The sequence below is a fragment of the Myodes glareolus genome, chromosome 18 (genome assembly GCF_982192425.1).
Source record: "Myodes glareolus chromosome 18, mMyoGla1.1, whole genome shotgun sequence".
NCBI lineage: Eukaryota > Metazoa > Chordata > Mammalia > Rodentia > Cricetidae > Myodes > Myodes glareolus.
In genome coordinates, this window is record NC_142043.1 from 53659346 (window position 1) to 53676204 (window position 16859).

Sequence of the window (16859 nt, forward strand, 5' to 3'; positions counted from 1 at the left end):
AATTGTCCCACAAGGCAACAATGCAGCGAGCGGAAGAGGCAGGGAGAAAATTCTTGACTTGGACAATTCGTGGATCTACTATAAACAGAAAACACCCTGCCTAGATTAGGGTTTCAACATAATCACTAGTCCAAAAGAAAAAAAAAAAAAGAAGAAGAATTCTACTCCCCGCCCCTCCTCCCCTTGCAAATTCAAAGAATCTGAGCAATTTTGATATTTCAGAAACAAAAACAAGTATACTTACTCTGTTTGAAACCCAAGTAGGGAATTCGTTCTATGGGCGTTTTTCTTTCTTTCATGTATTTATAAAGCGCCACTAAGAAGGCTTGTTCATCGGCCCTGCATTCTTCACCAATGGACAGCTTTGGCTTTTCTTCATTTGAGGCTTTTTTACAGTTGCTGTGGTTATTCTTCGGCTTGGTCAAGGCTGACCTGGCCTCGCCTTTCACCTGGAAAAAGAACAACAGTCTATAAAATCAAGTCTAGCTTTGGAAGGCTTGCAAAAACATATCTAAGTGACACTTCCCCCTGACAGGGAATCAGCAAGATGGGGGACCAAAAGACACCCTTGAGTAAGAACTGTCCCAGACAATGGGGATGAAGTTCTGTAAAGAGCCACCTGGTAAACATGGTGGGCTTTTGTGCCCTATGGCCTTGACTAGCATGGGTGTGCTCTGTAAATGAATGGTGGGGCTGAATGTCAATAAAACTTTATTGAGAAACAGGTCTTCAGAGGGCCACAGTTGGCCTGGTTGTGCCAGCATCCTTTGTATACTCCACAGTACATTCATATCAAGCCAGAAATAGTGTTGCTGTCTGGTAGGATGACTGATTTGCCTCTTGATACATTGTTTCTCCCCCTCCCAGCTGTTAACGTCACTGATGAAAGCTTGCTTTCATAATATCCTGATACTGTATTAGATCATATAAAAAACAAGAGCCACATGTATTTCTTATCCAGGCATCTGAGAGAGCTCTCCACGCTGGGATATACCAGCAAGGTCATTGCCATGCGTCACCTGAGGCTGCTACCCACACATAACCCGAAACAGTACACCTAAAAGCTGCCCTTTTAAATGAGGACTTGGTTTTTCCTTCAGCTGAGACTATGCTAAAAAATGATCTCTTGCCAGAAATGAAAGAGGAGAGGGCAGCTAAAATCCCAAGCAGAACAAATAGAAAGTCCCTCCCCTCAACTAAGACATAAATGGAGGCGGAGGCTCCATGGTTCTTCCTTCCACACCACGGGCAGGCTCTGGAGCTTGGCTAACCTAATGTTCCCTCCTTAAGGCCATGTTGTACAGCGGCCTTTGATGGCTGTTAAATATAACGCTAAGTTGCTGAGTTATTTTAATTGTAAAAGGGGGAAGTACAAAGGGTCAGACTTGGAGTTCAAATGCACCCATGGGGAATGTGTACATTCCAATATTCTTTACATCTCCGGGCTGACACCGGGCAGGAAGAGGGCAAGCCACGGGTAACGTCGTGCATAGAAATGTCCCACAGATTCTCCACTGTTCTGTTTCAGACTGCTCAGCCTCCGTGGGTCTTTCTGAGCGCCAAGCACATGAAAATGGTTCTGTTTATTTACTAAAGGAGAACACATCCTCTCTAAGAGGGCTTCCTTAGCGCTCCCTCTCTCAAAGGAGCGCACCGCCTTAACTTCAGACAGGTCTCACCATCCTGAAACTTCCTGCAACTCACTGGGGCTGCGGAAATAGGATGAAAACATGTTCTCTCTCTCTTTTTTTTTCCTGTGTAGGATTTTTACTGACAATATTCTCAGCCTTTTCCACTTTGGGACATGATTGGGAGACAGTTGTCTTGTGGCTCTTGGTGCCACCATCAGCTTTCCTTGCCAAGTTTTAGGCTGGTGGGTCTAAATTTATGCACGTCATAATTTATTGGCCTCTGAAATCACCAAATCATTCCAGTTTTTGTCTGTCTTGTCTTATTTGTTTACACTGGTGGTCCAGTGCTGATGGAGCGCTGATTGACACATCATTTCATCCCCTCACTGGGGTCTGATCTTACTGATTAGGTTAGGTTAGGAGGACTGCCAGCAAACCCCAGGGACCTGCTTCCTTCTCTCTGCCACTCCAGCGCTGGGGCTATAAGCACGTGCAACTGAACCCGGCTTTACTTTTGCTTGTTTGTTTCTTTGTTTGTTTATAATTTGTGTTCTCTGGACTGAACTGAGGTCTTTGTGCTTGCAAGGCAAGCATTTTAAGCAACTGAGCTATCTACCTCCCTAATCTTTATGTTCATGACTCTCGTGAAGTAGGTTATTATTGTCATAAAAATGTAGACGCCGCGGCCCAGGCTGAATGAGTAACATGTTTGAGTACATACGATAAACTTAATAAAGACGTTAAGCTGGTACTCCAAACAAACTTTCAATTAGACAGCACATCTCATATTTCCGGGCATCACAACATCTACTGCTGAGAAGCGTGATCTATCAAGTCCCATATGAAAGAGAACTAGGTGGTTTTCAAGTCACAGGAGTGGTTTTTTTCTTTCCCTGCATGCATCTCGCCAATCAGGAGAAAGAACCCTGTACCTAGGCTGTGCGGACAGTGAGCTACACAACCTTGCTCTGTTCACACGTGTTGTCAGTGTCCAAAGGAACTGTGAAAGGCATCTGGTTAGACCCATTTTATAGGGGAGAAAACAAGCTCACCAAGGCTGGAGGCCTTGGTGTGCAGCTACTGAAGTGTAAAACGCCAAGTTCAGAACTCAGTTCTGCCTGCCTCCAGGCCTCAGTCAATCTCACACACAGGGGAGTAGAGCTACGAGCTGTGTGTAGAGCAGCCTGATGCTTTAAGTTTGCAGTGATACCAGACCAATTTACCTCTGTTATAAGGACAGGAGCACCCTGGGTAGGGGACTCAGAGGTTTGCCGACAGATAGATGTTTAACGCTCTATCTGTCTGCATGTAGAGCGGAACTATTAAAAAAGGAAGGGAAGCCTACAGTGGAAAGTCAGGGCTGAAAGTTGCTCACCCTCTCTGTGCACCTGCTGAACTCTATCCTGCATTCCAGAGGTCCCACTAAGGGGATGGAGGATGCTCCCCAAAAAGATAACAAGTGAGCAGTGGCCGGCATCTCAGACTAGCTCAGTGCATCCTTTCTCAGTGCGAGAGAGCATTTGGTTTTCCTGGTTAAGACTAGGTCAAGGTATTGTCTACCTGTTTCCTCTACATTTACTCGAAAACATTCTCAGCAGTTTAATCTACGGAATTACTGTAATTCGACTGTTAGAATGGAAATAGCACGTAGTCTTCGTGTTGGCCTTGAGAAGGTATGACCTTTAAAGGGTGGCCCTGAGCGTCCTGGCCCGAGCACTACACACCTGTTGAGCTAAGAACTCTGAGGTTTTTCAGCGTGATTGATGGGATGCTAATTATAGAAGTGCCATTTAATGTTCTCAATGAAGCTGTAGACCTATTTGGGACTAACCACATTCTTCTACAGAATTGGGTTACCGCTGCTCTCTCTGTCCACAGGCGTAGCCAACTGTGGTGAAGCAGCAAGGAACAGGCTACTCTTAGCTTCTTGGTAAAGCGAGAGTGATAATCACTGGGGCTAGATAATGGTGAACAAAGTAGTGCACGCATCATACTTCCAACATGGAGTTGCAAGGACGTGATAGAATGGATGGACACACGGCCTAGTAGCATCCTTTATCTTCCCATGTTCCTTCCAGCATGGAAACCACCTGTTAGATGTCTAGCCTTTAGAAAATGCTTAACACCCACCTGCATGCACACACGCACACACACACACACACACACACACACACACACACACACACATAAGCATTTACTTTCCATCACAAGTCTTATCACTAGAGATCTAAACCAAGAACAGCCCTTTAGTATAGTCGACCAAGCCCTGGCCATGGATCTTATATAATAAATGGCCTCGGCAAGCAACAGGATCCTTGCTGATCTTAGTCACAATGCCATCCGTCCCAGGGCTGGGTGCTTTTCCTCCGCATGAGACACACATCTTCAGAAAGCCACAGAATTCTGTCTCCCAGGGGAAACAGTGTGTTACGACGATGTTGGTCCGTTCACACCTGAGGGAGTGAAACCTTTTGAAGGTGACCTCATGACCAGAGACAAACCGGTACGTCCATGCTGGGAGTTCCACTGTGTGGAGCTGCAGGAAACTGGCACTTCTCCACAGTGGGAAACGGTCCGTCTGAGGCACTTCTGAAAACACACACGGGTCTGAGAGCCAAGCAGCTCGCCATCATGTAAACTCCTGGCCCAGGTTCCGGAAGTAAGCAGACGGTTGTAGACTTTGCATCTTTGCTGCAACATTTCATGGCCAAAGACCACTTTAGGACCCCCCAATGCCTTTTTAAATGTCTCACATGGTCTCCAGGGTGGTTTGTTCCTCTTGCAGGATTTTCCAGACAGGTGCCAACAGAAACGCTCACCATAGTTTAAAATTAATCTCTCCCAGTTAGCGGATTTCTCCAACTCATTTGAAGCGTGCGCGACAAGACTGTAATCCAAGACTCCAAGAGGAGCTAAGATATTCCACCAGTTCCCAGGAACTGACCACAGCACAGGAACATTGGAAGGATGGTCTGTCCCATGGTGACCATGGTCAGGGGTTGCACTCGTGGGAGGAGGGTGAAGGGAAACCCAGGCTTGGCTCATAGAGAGTAAATCGGTGAACAGTTAACCAGCGCATGCGTTCAAGTAGCCATCTAGGTCTTTCTGTTTTGTGAGGCCTCGTGTGAATTTTGTAATTCCCACATGTTAGCTGTCGCTCCACACTTCATCCTGGCAGGCTCAGTTTAGAACATTCCGGAAGAGGCACAACATCATGGCATTCTCTGTTGAATGTCCGCCATGGTAAGACCTTGCTCCACCTGCATTACCTTGCAGGACTCTCAGCCTGCATTTCAGGGAAAGGATCAATTACACTGCCATCTTTCAAGGCCAGGGACACCAAGGCCCTAGGCAGGCAGTGGGGGGGGGCCAAGACGCTCAAATCACCTGAGAACGCCCTTCGTGGCATCCACGTGTGTTCACGTGCAGAGGTCACATGTGTAGGGGACAGGCAACGGCGGAGAATGCTAGGCTTGTGTTTAGCCAGAAAAATGAAAAATACACTTCTGTAAATTGGCTTTAAAAAAAAAAACAAACACCCTATATAAAAAAAAAAAACACTCTATGAAATCTCGGGAGCATGACACAATCCTAACCAAAGAGCCCTCAGAACTTTGTGGTCAGAGTGATACTTGAAGATAAGATTTACGGAATGTAAAGGTTCACAGTTCACTCCGACACACTGGGAAGGGGGCAGAGGGCACAGTCCAAGCCCCAGAGGGCAGGCAACACGAAACTCAGCCCATTCTTTCACTATGTCAGAATCTCCACCGATACTCAATGTGCCCCCACACTCAGCCTGCGTCAGCCCTCGGATCTGGAACTGCCTTGCTAATTCCCATCTGATCTTTGATTCGGATCTAGGTGGATTCGAACTGTCGTTGGCCTAGAAACAACACGAAACACAAAACACCCAAGAGCCAGAATGTGGAAACGTGACCCACAGCTCAGAAAACTCGCAAAGGTAAGTCTACAAACATGAAGTGACTCTTCACTCAAGACTTCAGGCGCTTCAAAGATTCCAGAGAATGCTCACGTGAAACGGGCCAAGAGGCCTCTGAAGCAGAGGCTTCCCTTCTGCATTCAGAGAGAGCTTTCAGACACAGTCACCTCGATGAGTGTGCACACACCTACAAACAGCCTCCCATGGATCTCTAATTTACTCCAATATGAATTAGAGGTGACTCTGGGGGGGAAAAAAAACATGACCAAAAAGATTAATTCTAGCCACTTCTAATTTCATCTCCAGTTAATCTCTGAGGCATATTTAGATGTATACACTCAGAGACAGGAGGCTTCAGCTGGTCTATTTTTGACACGAGCAGAGTAAACTATGTCATTGTGTCACCTAGCATGAAATCTCGGCTTCAGTGACACGGGCACTTAATCATGTCCTTTACCCAACAAGCCAAACCAGGAGGTGGGAAGTCATTCTGTTGACTAATCAAAACGCCTGCCTCCTACCAGATTCTCCCCACCCCGAGCCACAGGGCAAGTGTCCTCCGCTCCAGACAAGGCCTGAAGCTCCAGAAGCAGTGAACACCAAAGGCAGAGTCTGAATGGAACACAGCCACGGAGACACCGGCTATTGGAGAGGTCAAAGGGGGAAATCACAAGAAGCATCGATCAGGAGGGTCGTACCTTGCTGATGGCTTTACCATCACAGTTATTGTTGGAGTCCTTCGAGCCACTGAAGGAGTCTCTTCTCTGGGGACATGTTTTCTTTTTGCGCGGTCTGCCTTTAAGATTTGGCGCTGAAAGCAAACGGAGAAGAATAATCATCATACATTCTCAGGAGAAGACACAGAGGGTTACTATAGTGCTCGGACAGCCTAGACTTGCGCTCACACCAGCCACCAGCTCTCATTGGATGCTGCTGCCTCCCAAGGGTGGAACCTTGGTAGAAGCTAAGCTATAAACTTTCCCACGTCTAATTAATATAAATAAAATGAGGCTGACGAGGAAGACACACGCCCCCTCCGACCCGCCCTCACCCATGTGCTCTGCTCCGCTCCCCCCCCCCCCCCCCAGTATACAGCATCAGAAGAGAAGTAACCAGTAATCCCTAGCTAGACTCGGAGAGCGGGCCTTCTGTTTGTTTGGTATCTTGTTCTTTGAAACTCAAAATGATACGCCAGCCTGTGATGTCATCATAGTAAAGGAACATTTGAAAACATTACTCTGTCGGAAGAGTTTAGAGACAACAGCGGTTTTTTTCAAATTACCATACTGATGAGAGAGACAGCTCTGGCGAGAGGTGCTCACAGTAACAAGCTGCTATTACACACATTTTCTGATAATACTGTGGCCAGCGTGTCTCAAATCTCAGCAAATCTGGCAAAGACTTGAGTCAGCGTGTTCTCTTTTCCTCCTCAATATATTTTTATGAAGATCTGGAGGGTTATTTAAAATAAATCCTAAAGCTTACACAGGGTTAGCCTGACTCCTGTGGGGATTGATTTTTTTGCGCGTTATTAAAGCCATAGTTACAAATGACACAGGTGATGATGAACTTGGGCTGTTTATGGGGTGCCCTGACTGCCCCCCACCAGCTCTCACATTCATCCATCAGTCAGTCAAGTCCCGAAAATCTAAAACCAACCACCTCACTGAGTTGCCCATTAACCAACTCCAGACAAATGCGCCCCCCCCATCTCTCTGGAACTCTCAAATCACTCACATTTTTATTACTTTGAGGACAGTTATGAAAAAAAATCATATCTGAGCAGCAGGAAGCCTCTTAATTGTTATTCGTCTCACATGTACACATGAACACACACATACATAAATACATACACAGATTTAGCTAGTGACTTCAGAACATTTTATGTTGGGCTCAATCTACATCCATGCTATTTCCTACTAATTTGTTTTTTTCTGCCAGGGACGAGTTTTACAGTCAGTGAAACTCAGTTAAGGCAACACTCTCTTTACAAACAGAGTGGGGCGCGTGCGCTAAGAAGCAGTTTCTGGAGGCTCAGGACCCTCTCTCCCAAAACTGCAGATCTCATCACACCCTCCTTCCTCAAAATGCTGGCCTCCCCGAGTCCGTCCCAGAAAACCTGCCTAGACTTCTCCAGTATAAAGTCACACAAGCAAAATCAAGCAAAGAGAAAATACACATTACCCATTCCAGTCGCCACACATCTGCCTGATTGACGCCTGTGCTTAGGAAAGTTCCGGCAGGGGACTGCTCCCCAGCCTCATCCCTGGAAGTCTGGACTTGCTGTGGATATCGGCTTCCTAGCTGCGAGCGAGCGAGCTCAGCGCCGCGCCCCTCCCCCCGGCAGCTCCATTACTCATGTAAACACACAGCAGTGACTAGCGCGGGTGTGTGGGATGGGCTCTGAGCTCTGAGCACTTAGAGGGAGCTGCCAGACTGGCAGGGAAGGCTCTGCTCTCTCCTCCTCCCTGGCTCGGCTTGCTGACTGCACCCAGCTTGTTTGGTGGCGCTCCTGACCTCTGGCTCCTCGGTGGGAGCTCAGAGCCCAGTTCCGAGAACTCGCCACGGTCCACAGCCTGGAGCCAGGGTGTGGACTGTTTTGTTTAGAGGACTTTGTGTAGCTCGGAAGCTTTTTCACAATGACCCAAGTGCTGAGGCTTTAATGACTGCTAGGGGTAGGACGGACTCTCGCAAGTTGCCTTATCAAAATACCAGCCTGGCAGTGAGCAGACAGAAGCAAACAGGACTCGAGAGAGGAGTTCTGAGAGATGCCATTCAGCAGTCAGCAGAAACGGAACAATATGGCCTCTGTTCCCAGACCTGTCACTGTCATCTTTCCACTCCTCGCAGTTTTGAAAAGCACTTAAAACCTAAAAGGCATTTATTTCCAGAAAAGCTTTCAAAGCCCGAAGGCCCTGTTTAAAGACGGAGCTCGCACTGAGCAGGGTTTTTAAATAGCAAAGCAAAGGTTCCAAGAGCCTTAGGAACCATCCCTAAACTGGGTCGATGTCCTTCTCTGTTTAGGCTGCTTCCAGAACCCAGAGACCCAGAAGATTTTGAGAACTACAAATTCAGTTTTGAGCAGAGGAACAGGTTAGGGTTGGGGTTAGAGTTAGGGTTAGTTGTGATCACACAACTCTGAATCTGGGGTCTTTGCTTCTTAATTGGTCAAGCGCTGGAATGTCCTAGGGACAAGTGGACCAACCCAGCATTGCTGACCACACAACTACAAATCCTTCTTTGTCTTTATACAGAAGTACTTGAGCTATATGTTTATTTTTTATTTATTTATTTATTTAGCCGGGGATATTGTTAAAACTGACTGAGCTGTCTTTAAGGGTAGGGCCATTGGTTTCACCTCTCCTCTGCATAACATGAGCGAGGCAGCATTGTGTAACCTGACTTTGTTGGATGGGCAAATGACTAATGGCGTACAAATGCCCACACACTCCTCACATCCTCCCGAGAGGAACCTGCCAATCCGATCACCTGATCCACGTGTCACCCTGGGAACCTTTACACTTTACATCTGATGCTAGTGGCTTGAGGTGACACCGGAAGAACAAGGACGAGCCCAGTGTTTTGGGCTTCTGACGGCCAGTCACACCATTGCCTTAACCATAGCCTTACTCAAACGGTGTCAGTCACAAACCATCAATGAGCCAGGGGCGGTGGAGCATGAAGAACTGGCAATCAGTCCCCCATAATGCAACAGAAGACCTTTTGGACTCTTAATACAACCCCTCTCCCTACCCCCTCCCGCTCCCCACCCCCTCCACTCCCTCCCCCCCACCCGCAGAATTTTCTCCCGGGCTTTTTCTATTTCCCTCTATGGCAGAGAAAGGAGCTGTCTCCAGACCAGTGATACAAAGTGAACGCCCCGTGGTGGAGTTGTGGAGTGAAGTGGAGCTTCGGGTTTCATTCCCTCACACGAGGAAACATCCCCGTACTTTCTAGCCATCCTAGCTACAATGTTTACTCCCTTCTGGGACGTCAGTACCGAAAACCAAGATCCTGAGTCTCCACCTGGTGTGAGACCAAGATCCTGAGTCTCCCCCTGGTGTGAGTAACTAACGCTTTCCCCTCACCAGCCCCACATAAAGCAAATGACTCTGTAAAGCTGTCCACACTACAGCTGTCTTCACTTGTACACGTAGCTGGGAACCCAGCGTAGTCCTGGATCCTCAGGTCAGTAAGAGGTTTTGTTGCTGTTTGTTTATTTTAAGGTTTTATTTTGATACTGGAGAGATGTCTCAACATCCTCAGCACCCACGTCCCTCCTGTAACTTCAGCTCCCAGAGATCTAATGCCCTCTCCTGGCCTCTGAGGAACTTGCGCTCCCTCATGCACCTACTACACACAGAAGATCTCAGGTAGACCAGCAGGACCTCTTAACCACTGAATCATCTCTCCAGCCCCTCAGTAATTTGCTTTGCATGAATGCTTTCAATAGAGCCTTTCTTCCTTGATACTTCCGGAGGGCCAGCCATGACTCCGCCCTCCAATAGTAACTACAGCTCACAGCCCACCCAGGAGGTCAGCACTGTTACTATTCTCCCCATTCTACAGATCATTAAACTGAGATAGAGAGGAAGCCAGCAACCTCAGCCCATACAACTGTTTATCAGCAACGGGTTTGCCACCTGTGCAATGGCCGTTTTCCCAGGACCCTTGTTCTTCCCGAAGGTCTTTCTGTGGGGCACCTGCAAGCTCACACATTAACCCCACCTCTTACTGAGTACACAGATTAACCCTGACAACAAGATTTCACCAACAAAAAACACTCTCAAACACCGCCTACTTCTGCAAGCCTAGGGTGCATCCAGCCTCTCCTGGATCCCCAGCAGTAGGGGCTCCTTCAGTTTTGACTAAGAAGTGGGCGACAAGACTCCCGTTCAACCCATTAAGGCCCGTAAAACTTGGTCAGAACGCCATACCCATGACCCTTTTACAGGGGGGGGGGCTCCTGGCTGATGAGTGAAAGACTTCCGTGGTTGAAACGAACAGCCAAACTTCTTTTCTCTCCAATTGTCCCTCTGTCCATCTTCCTGGGGGCCAATTAACGAGTGCTCAGTTTGAGCAGGGGCAGCCACTTCTACAGACTGCATGCAGTCTAATCCCCGCTTAGTACATTGTTTTCTTTTGTTAACCTTTTCTTTATCAGTGAAAGACAGTCTGTCTTCCTGACAACAGAGGTCAACTATTTGCTGTTACTCTTTTCTGCTCTTAAAGGGTCTGTTTATTAAAAAGTACAAAATAAAAGTAGGTGCTTGCACATCTTCATTTCCACTATGAGTTCAGGCAAGCTATGTAGTCAGGTCTCTCAGGAGTGGGAGACTCATCTCAGCCCAGATTCTCAAAATAATCCTAATAAAACAGAGGATATGTAACCACTTACTGGCAAACTGGCAAGGCCAATGCTCTTGGCTTAGATGTTGCTTCCTGCCCCATCCCCTTTCTGCTGTGTTCTTCCTGTTGTTATGGCCAGATCATGGCTGTTGATTTTTTATTTTTTAAATACCATTTATGCTCTTGGAGTCCGACAAAAACAAACAGCCCTAAAAACTGGATTGATTCATAACCAAGCCAACAACCTTTTCTTCCCATTTTGCAGAAGGGCTCCCCCACCCCACACCCTGCAACGCAGCCACAGATCCCTTAGAGAAGCTCTTTGTGAGATACATAGTATCTTCCTCGCCCGGAGGACCCGGAAACAGGAATGGAAATAGCAAACATCATTTTCCTAAGAGCAGACCCCCAGGGGTCAGAGTCTACAGGAGGTGGGTGAGCAGAGTGTTAGTGCCTCACATTTTTCAAGTTGCTGAGTGTGTATTTTAAATACGAGCTAGAAAGCAAAACCCACTGGGGAAAGTCTTAAGTACTGGCCAATATGGTATTGTTCTATGCCCCTTCCCCGTTCCCGATCTTATGTTGCATTTCTGTAATGCCTTTCCTCTGAGGACAGCGAGGTGCTGGGACTTTTTCTTTACAGACAATAATCTTAAAATACCCTGGCAAGTTTCAGCCTGGAGTATCGCTCTTTCTGGAAAAAAAAAAAAGAAAAAGAAAGAAAACCTACCCTAATTTAGTTATCATTTACAGTGTTCTATTTTCAATGTTTCCTTTCTGACTATTTAGAAACTTCCTCTTTCGGTCTAGCAAAAATAGGATGAATGTTTTCAGTTATTAATGTATGAGTCAAAGATGTAGAAACCAAGACTGGCAGAACACTTGATCAAAGCCACTCCTAAAATTTATGGGTGGTAATAAAAGAAAGGCATTTCAAAGATAATCTCTTACAGAATTTCAGTTTTTAAATACTTGGGGGAAAAAACAAAAACAGCCTAAAAGCTCTCGGCCCTCATCATGGCTTTACCACGGAGCCAACATTTTAACATAAGAATTCATAAATGATTCCCTGAGATTTTTTTTTTAACCTTCAAAACCCAGTGTTGTTCTTCGGAGGGAACGCTTGTTCTTCATGCCTATTTACAAGACTGAAGTTTTCTGTGAATTGACAAAACACGGTTGCCACGTCAAGTTAAGACTTTTCAAGTTTATTTTTATTCTGGTTTTCTATAAACAGTCCTCCACACCCAGCAGAAAACACTTGAGAAGCACGTGTGCTGTGTGTCCTGTGAGCACCTCAGGGCCATTCACAGGTACAGCATGGTCTTACAGGAACACTTTAACCTTAATTGACAAAGGGTGACCGGCAATTAGAGGCGGACGTTACAAGGGCTCTAGTATTTGGTAATTTCGCTGACAGTTCCTTCTAGAATTGTTTCCCTCAATAAAAACATTAGAAAGGAGAAATCTAAAGATAAGGACCCAGATTCTAGGGCCAGATTTAAAAGCTATCACTTTTAAATGCCACCAAGATTGTATCGCTGGGAACAACCGCAGGTCACATGCCCTGGATGAATTGTCTTGTGGTCACACTGGTCTCCTGAAGAAATGGGCTGAGTTCCTAGATGCTGCGGTCCAAGTCATAACCCACCTTGCTGCCACTCACTACAATTAGCATTCTTGCTGAACCCCGGGCTCACGGGATCCGTGTTCCTCCATTTCCCCCAAGGGATGAGCGGTTGTTTCGTTAGAAAGAGGACGAGAAAATAAGCAAATAAAAATAAAGCTGGCAGAATGAGACCCAGACTACTCTGGTGTTTTGTCAGAATCTCCTAGACCCCTACGCATGGCGGCTGAGAGGTTGAGAGTGGAACACTTGACTGTCCCCTCTCTACCTGGACTGATCAGGCAGCCCAGATCCCAAACAGCCAGGGACTTCGCTGACTGCTCAACAAACCATGTAAGTAAACACTCCTGCAGTCTCATCCAAAACATGCCCTGGTCTTACTCACTCACTCTTGGTTCATACTCCTGAATGCCGGGGCATTGTTAATGCCTCCGATCAGCGAATTAGTAATTTCACAGGCATGCAATTTGCATAGCTATTTCCTGATACACCCTCTCTCTGTGCCCTGGAGGTCCTCATTTCTCAGAAACACTAAAAAACACAGATTATTTCACTTGGGCCCTTCCCCCACCCCATAAATGGAACAGGGTTTGCTAGCTCATCTGTATTGCTAATTGGTTTGAGAGCATGTGACTCCACGTACTCTCCTGCCTTCAAACAAGCCAGCCTTTTCTGTAGTCAGGGCTGATCATTCAAAATAAGCTGATTTCTATCTAGTCTTGTTTCCCTGGGAGACAGACACAAATGATCCTATATGATTTGGGGATGGCTTAAAATCGTCATGTGGCTTCTCCAACTCCCCAGTGTACGATCACAAGATGCTGAGGAAGAAGAAATGGATTGTGGGATTTTTTACAGGTCCTTGCCCGATCTTGCAGAGTCTCACATCCTCCCACTGGTCTGGGTTGCCCATTCCCAGGGCCATGAGAGGAAGCTATTCCCGGTGGAGGAGTCTGTGGGCACACTCAGGGGTGGTAGAAGTGCCTCAGAGTTGTTTGGGAAAAATTCAATTCTCAGGTAACAGGGTAGTTGGTTCACTACGGCCTGGATGTGACCCAGGCCTTGAGTTTTACTCAGTTTCCCCAAGGTTCAGGAACCTGTGCAAAGACTCTTGCCTCAGCATGTCCCAGGCTCTTTAGAGAGATCCAAAGACAGAGCAGACACTTGTGTGGATACCTGGGCCCGGGGTAGGGACCACACGACTTAGGCCTTCATGTTGAACACAGTCTCTGGTTCCCAGTCCTCATCGTCTCAACAGACAGACCCCGCAAGGCCAAGAGTGTTCTCCGCAAGTCCTGCTGTGCTTCCAGCCCACATGTGATCATGCACATATACTGTCCCTCCTTTCAGATGCCAAGGACCCAGTGGGCCATTTCTTGACAGCCTGGAGTCCACAGTGGAGGACACACACACACACACACACACACACACACACACACAGCAACACACACACTTTGCAGTCAGAAAAATGTACTCTTCCAACCCCCTATTGTACTTTTCCTAGGAAATCAGTTTTATTTCCATCTTTTGAAAAACATTAAAAAAAAAACACACACAGAGTAAGCCTATCTTAGCATGTTGCCATTAACGAGAATGAATCACAATTTCATATTATTGTCTGTTTATTGTTTCAGGCTGTTTAAGCATCTACTGTGGACACGCTTTTGAAGGACATTTTAATTTCCACAATTTCTGAAGGTTATAAAGGCAGGCCCTCAGACACAGAGAATGGATTTTTTTTTGTCTCTTTCTCTCCCTATTTCTTCTTTGATGACAATAAACAAGCTCCTTCCCGCCTATGATTGATACACTCTGAGGTGCTCCGACGGAACACAGCTACGCTGAACTGAAAGCTACAGGTTTGCATCCAATGGCTTCCCCAGGAATAGGAAAGGCGAGAGCACATTTAGACTCACATGAAAACACAGCATTCTCGTTCAGCGATCTCTCCAGGTTTGGAAATGAGATTGTCCATTTTCAACACTGAAGGCAATTGATTTGCCAACTTCATAAAGAAAATGTTTCCCACTGGATGGAAATAAGGGCCTTTTATGTTGTTCTGTTTGCTTGTCGGTTTCCTTCGTGTTTACATGGCTTAGCGTGGATATATTTAAATCATTACAGACATGGATGAATACCCTAGGAGAGACAGTTTAGCTCTTAAATCCACGCAACAAAAAACAAAAGGACACAGTCCCATCTTCCTTTAAAAGACATCCAAAAGGGATTTGTATTGAAGGTATAGTTCTCAGTTTCTTTATGCCATCAGGAAGCGTAATCTAACACACAGTGTTGTTCCCTTTTTAAGAGTAAGGACATGAGTTCAATCCCTAGGATCCACGTGGTAGAAAGAGAGAACTGACCCTTGTCTCTGGCTTCCACAAGTGCTTGATGGCACATAACCCCACAAATAAAAAATAAAAATGTAATAATTTTTACATTATTTAAATAATGGGGGCGATGGCTCAGTTGATAAAGTACTTGCTACACAACTGTGAGGGCTTGTATCTCCATACAAGGACCCCCAGACTCATGTGCAAAACCCTTCACAGTGGTGTGCACCTGCGGCTTACTGCTGAGGAGGCAGAAACAGGCAGGTCCCTGGGCTGAGCCAAGTCTCACTGGTGAGCTCAAGTCTCAAAAAAAAAAAAAAAAAAACCAAAAAAACCCAACAAATAAAAACTAACACCCCAGGGTGGACGGTGCCCAAAGATGAGAAAGTGACGTTGTTGTCTTGTCCTTGGTATGTACGCATATACACTGGCTTCTACATCCAGAACACGGACACACACCTGTACATAATATCTCTGCCCCAAGATGACTACCGCTTTTTGCTGTCTGGCATCCTGAGATGTTTTTTTACAGGTAAGTCTTTGTCTGAGGCAGCAGGATGCATTGAGAAACGCATTCGTGTTCCCTGAGCTTCCTCTAAGGAGTTACAAGTACCACCATCCTGCACAGTCACTTAAAAAACCAAAACCCTTCTGTGGTACCAAAGCTCTCACTGACTGTGTAGACGCGAGAGGAGACTGCAGGACAGAAGGTCCAAAAAGAGAAGAGAAAGGAGACCGCCATGCAGCATAGTACAGGTGCAGAGGCAGCAGCAAGGCCCCTAATCCCCCAGGGATACATTAACCAGGGCCAGGTGATTATGACTGGGCTGGGCCACTGGAATGCTCAGACATTGGAAACGATCGTATGTGACACAGGAGACCAGCAGGGCAGATAGCAGTGGAAACCATACCAGCACCACCACCACCACCACCACCACCACCACCACCACCACCATCATCATCACCATCATCATCATTGAGCAGGGTGAAGCTCCACCTTGCCAGTGGAAGAAAAAACATTCCTCTTACGTTAAAGTCGCTACATCCAAGATGGTCAACCACAGCCACAAGTGTCAGTGAAGCCCTTGAAATGCCAAGCCCAAGCTGAGGTGTACTTTTTGTATGAAATGCACATTGGTTTTCACCAGGTGGGTCAGAAAGCAAAGGATCTCACTATCAGCGTTTTAAACCAAGTACATACTGGGAGGGAGGATAACAATATTTTGGCTAGTATAATGGACCGACTAAGATATATCATCACAATGAACCCCGTATTTCCCCTTTTAAGTGGCAGGTGGCTTGTGTTATCTTCTGCACGGACGATGCTGGTTTGGACAAGTCAATGTCAGGATCGTAGATGTGTCTCTGGACATGACTCAAAAGGCAAGCAAACCAGATCAACGTCTGGAGCTAGAACAACTGGCAAGATCTCAATTCAAAGTTCTGGTAAAATGTAGAGTTATATTCGCTGTAACAGGACAGTCATGGACAGATGTTAGTAACCTAAAATTTGCAGTTGCTGAACTATTTGTAAAGTTCAAAACTGGTAGTTATTGGCTCAAGGCTGCTAAATGCCCTGATGAGGTTGTTAGCACATTAAGTTCCTTAGCAAAGGTAGCAAGTGCAAACAGATTGGGGGGGGGGAAGGAGAGAGAGGCTCTAACTCCTTATGAATGTTTTCATGTGTTGACAACATAAGTTGGGTATATTGTAAGCCTTTTTAATCATTCAGTGCAGACGCCATATGAGAAAATAGAACTTGAGTGATTTTGGCTAATCCTAAGTAGAAATTTTCTGACCACAAATTGTTGAATGAGTTTGCAGTCCAACTGTGTTTGCCTTTTAAAGATTTTGTTTGAAAGTAAGTAGAGGGGTCAGATATAGTCAGACCCGAAGGCAAGAACGTGACCTTCTTGGCACGGTTCAGACGCCTCAGGTCCCACAGCTTCACATGATGCATTGCCAATAAGTGCAGA

The 16859-nt window shown here is 46.3% G+C and overlaps 1 protein-coding gene across 1 annotated transcript in view; it reads right to left on the minus strand.

Annotated features, from left to right (window-relative positions):
- Positions 1–16859, minus strand: part of Arid5b (AT-rich interaction domain 5B) — a 176250-nt gene that overhangs the window by 35991 nt on the left and 123400 nt on the right. Inside the window, 2 exon segments of the mRNA XM_048451570.3 lie at positions 245–449; positions 6273–6385. Coding sequence (XP_048307527.2) covers positions 245–449; positions 6273–6385 — 318 coding nt within the window.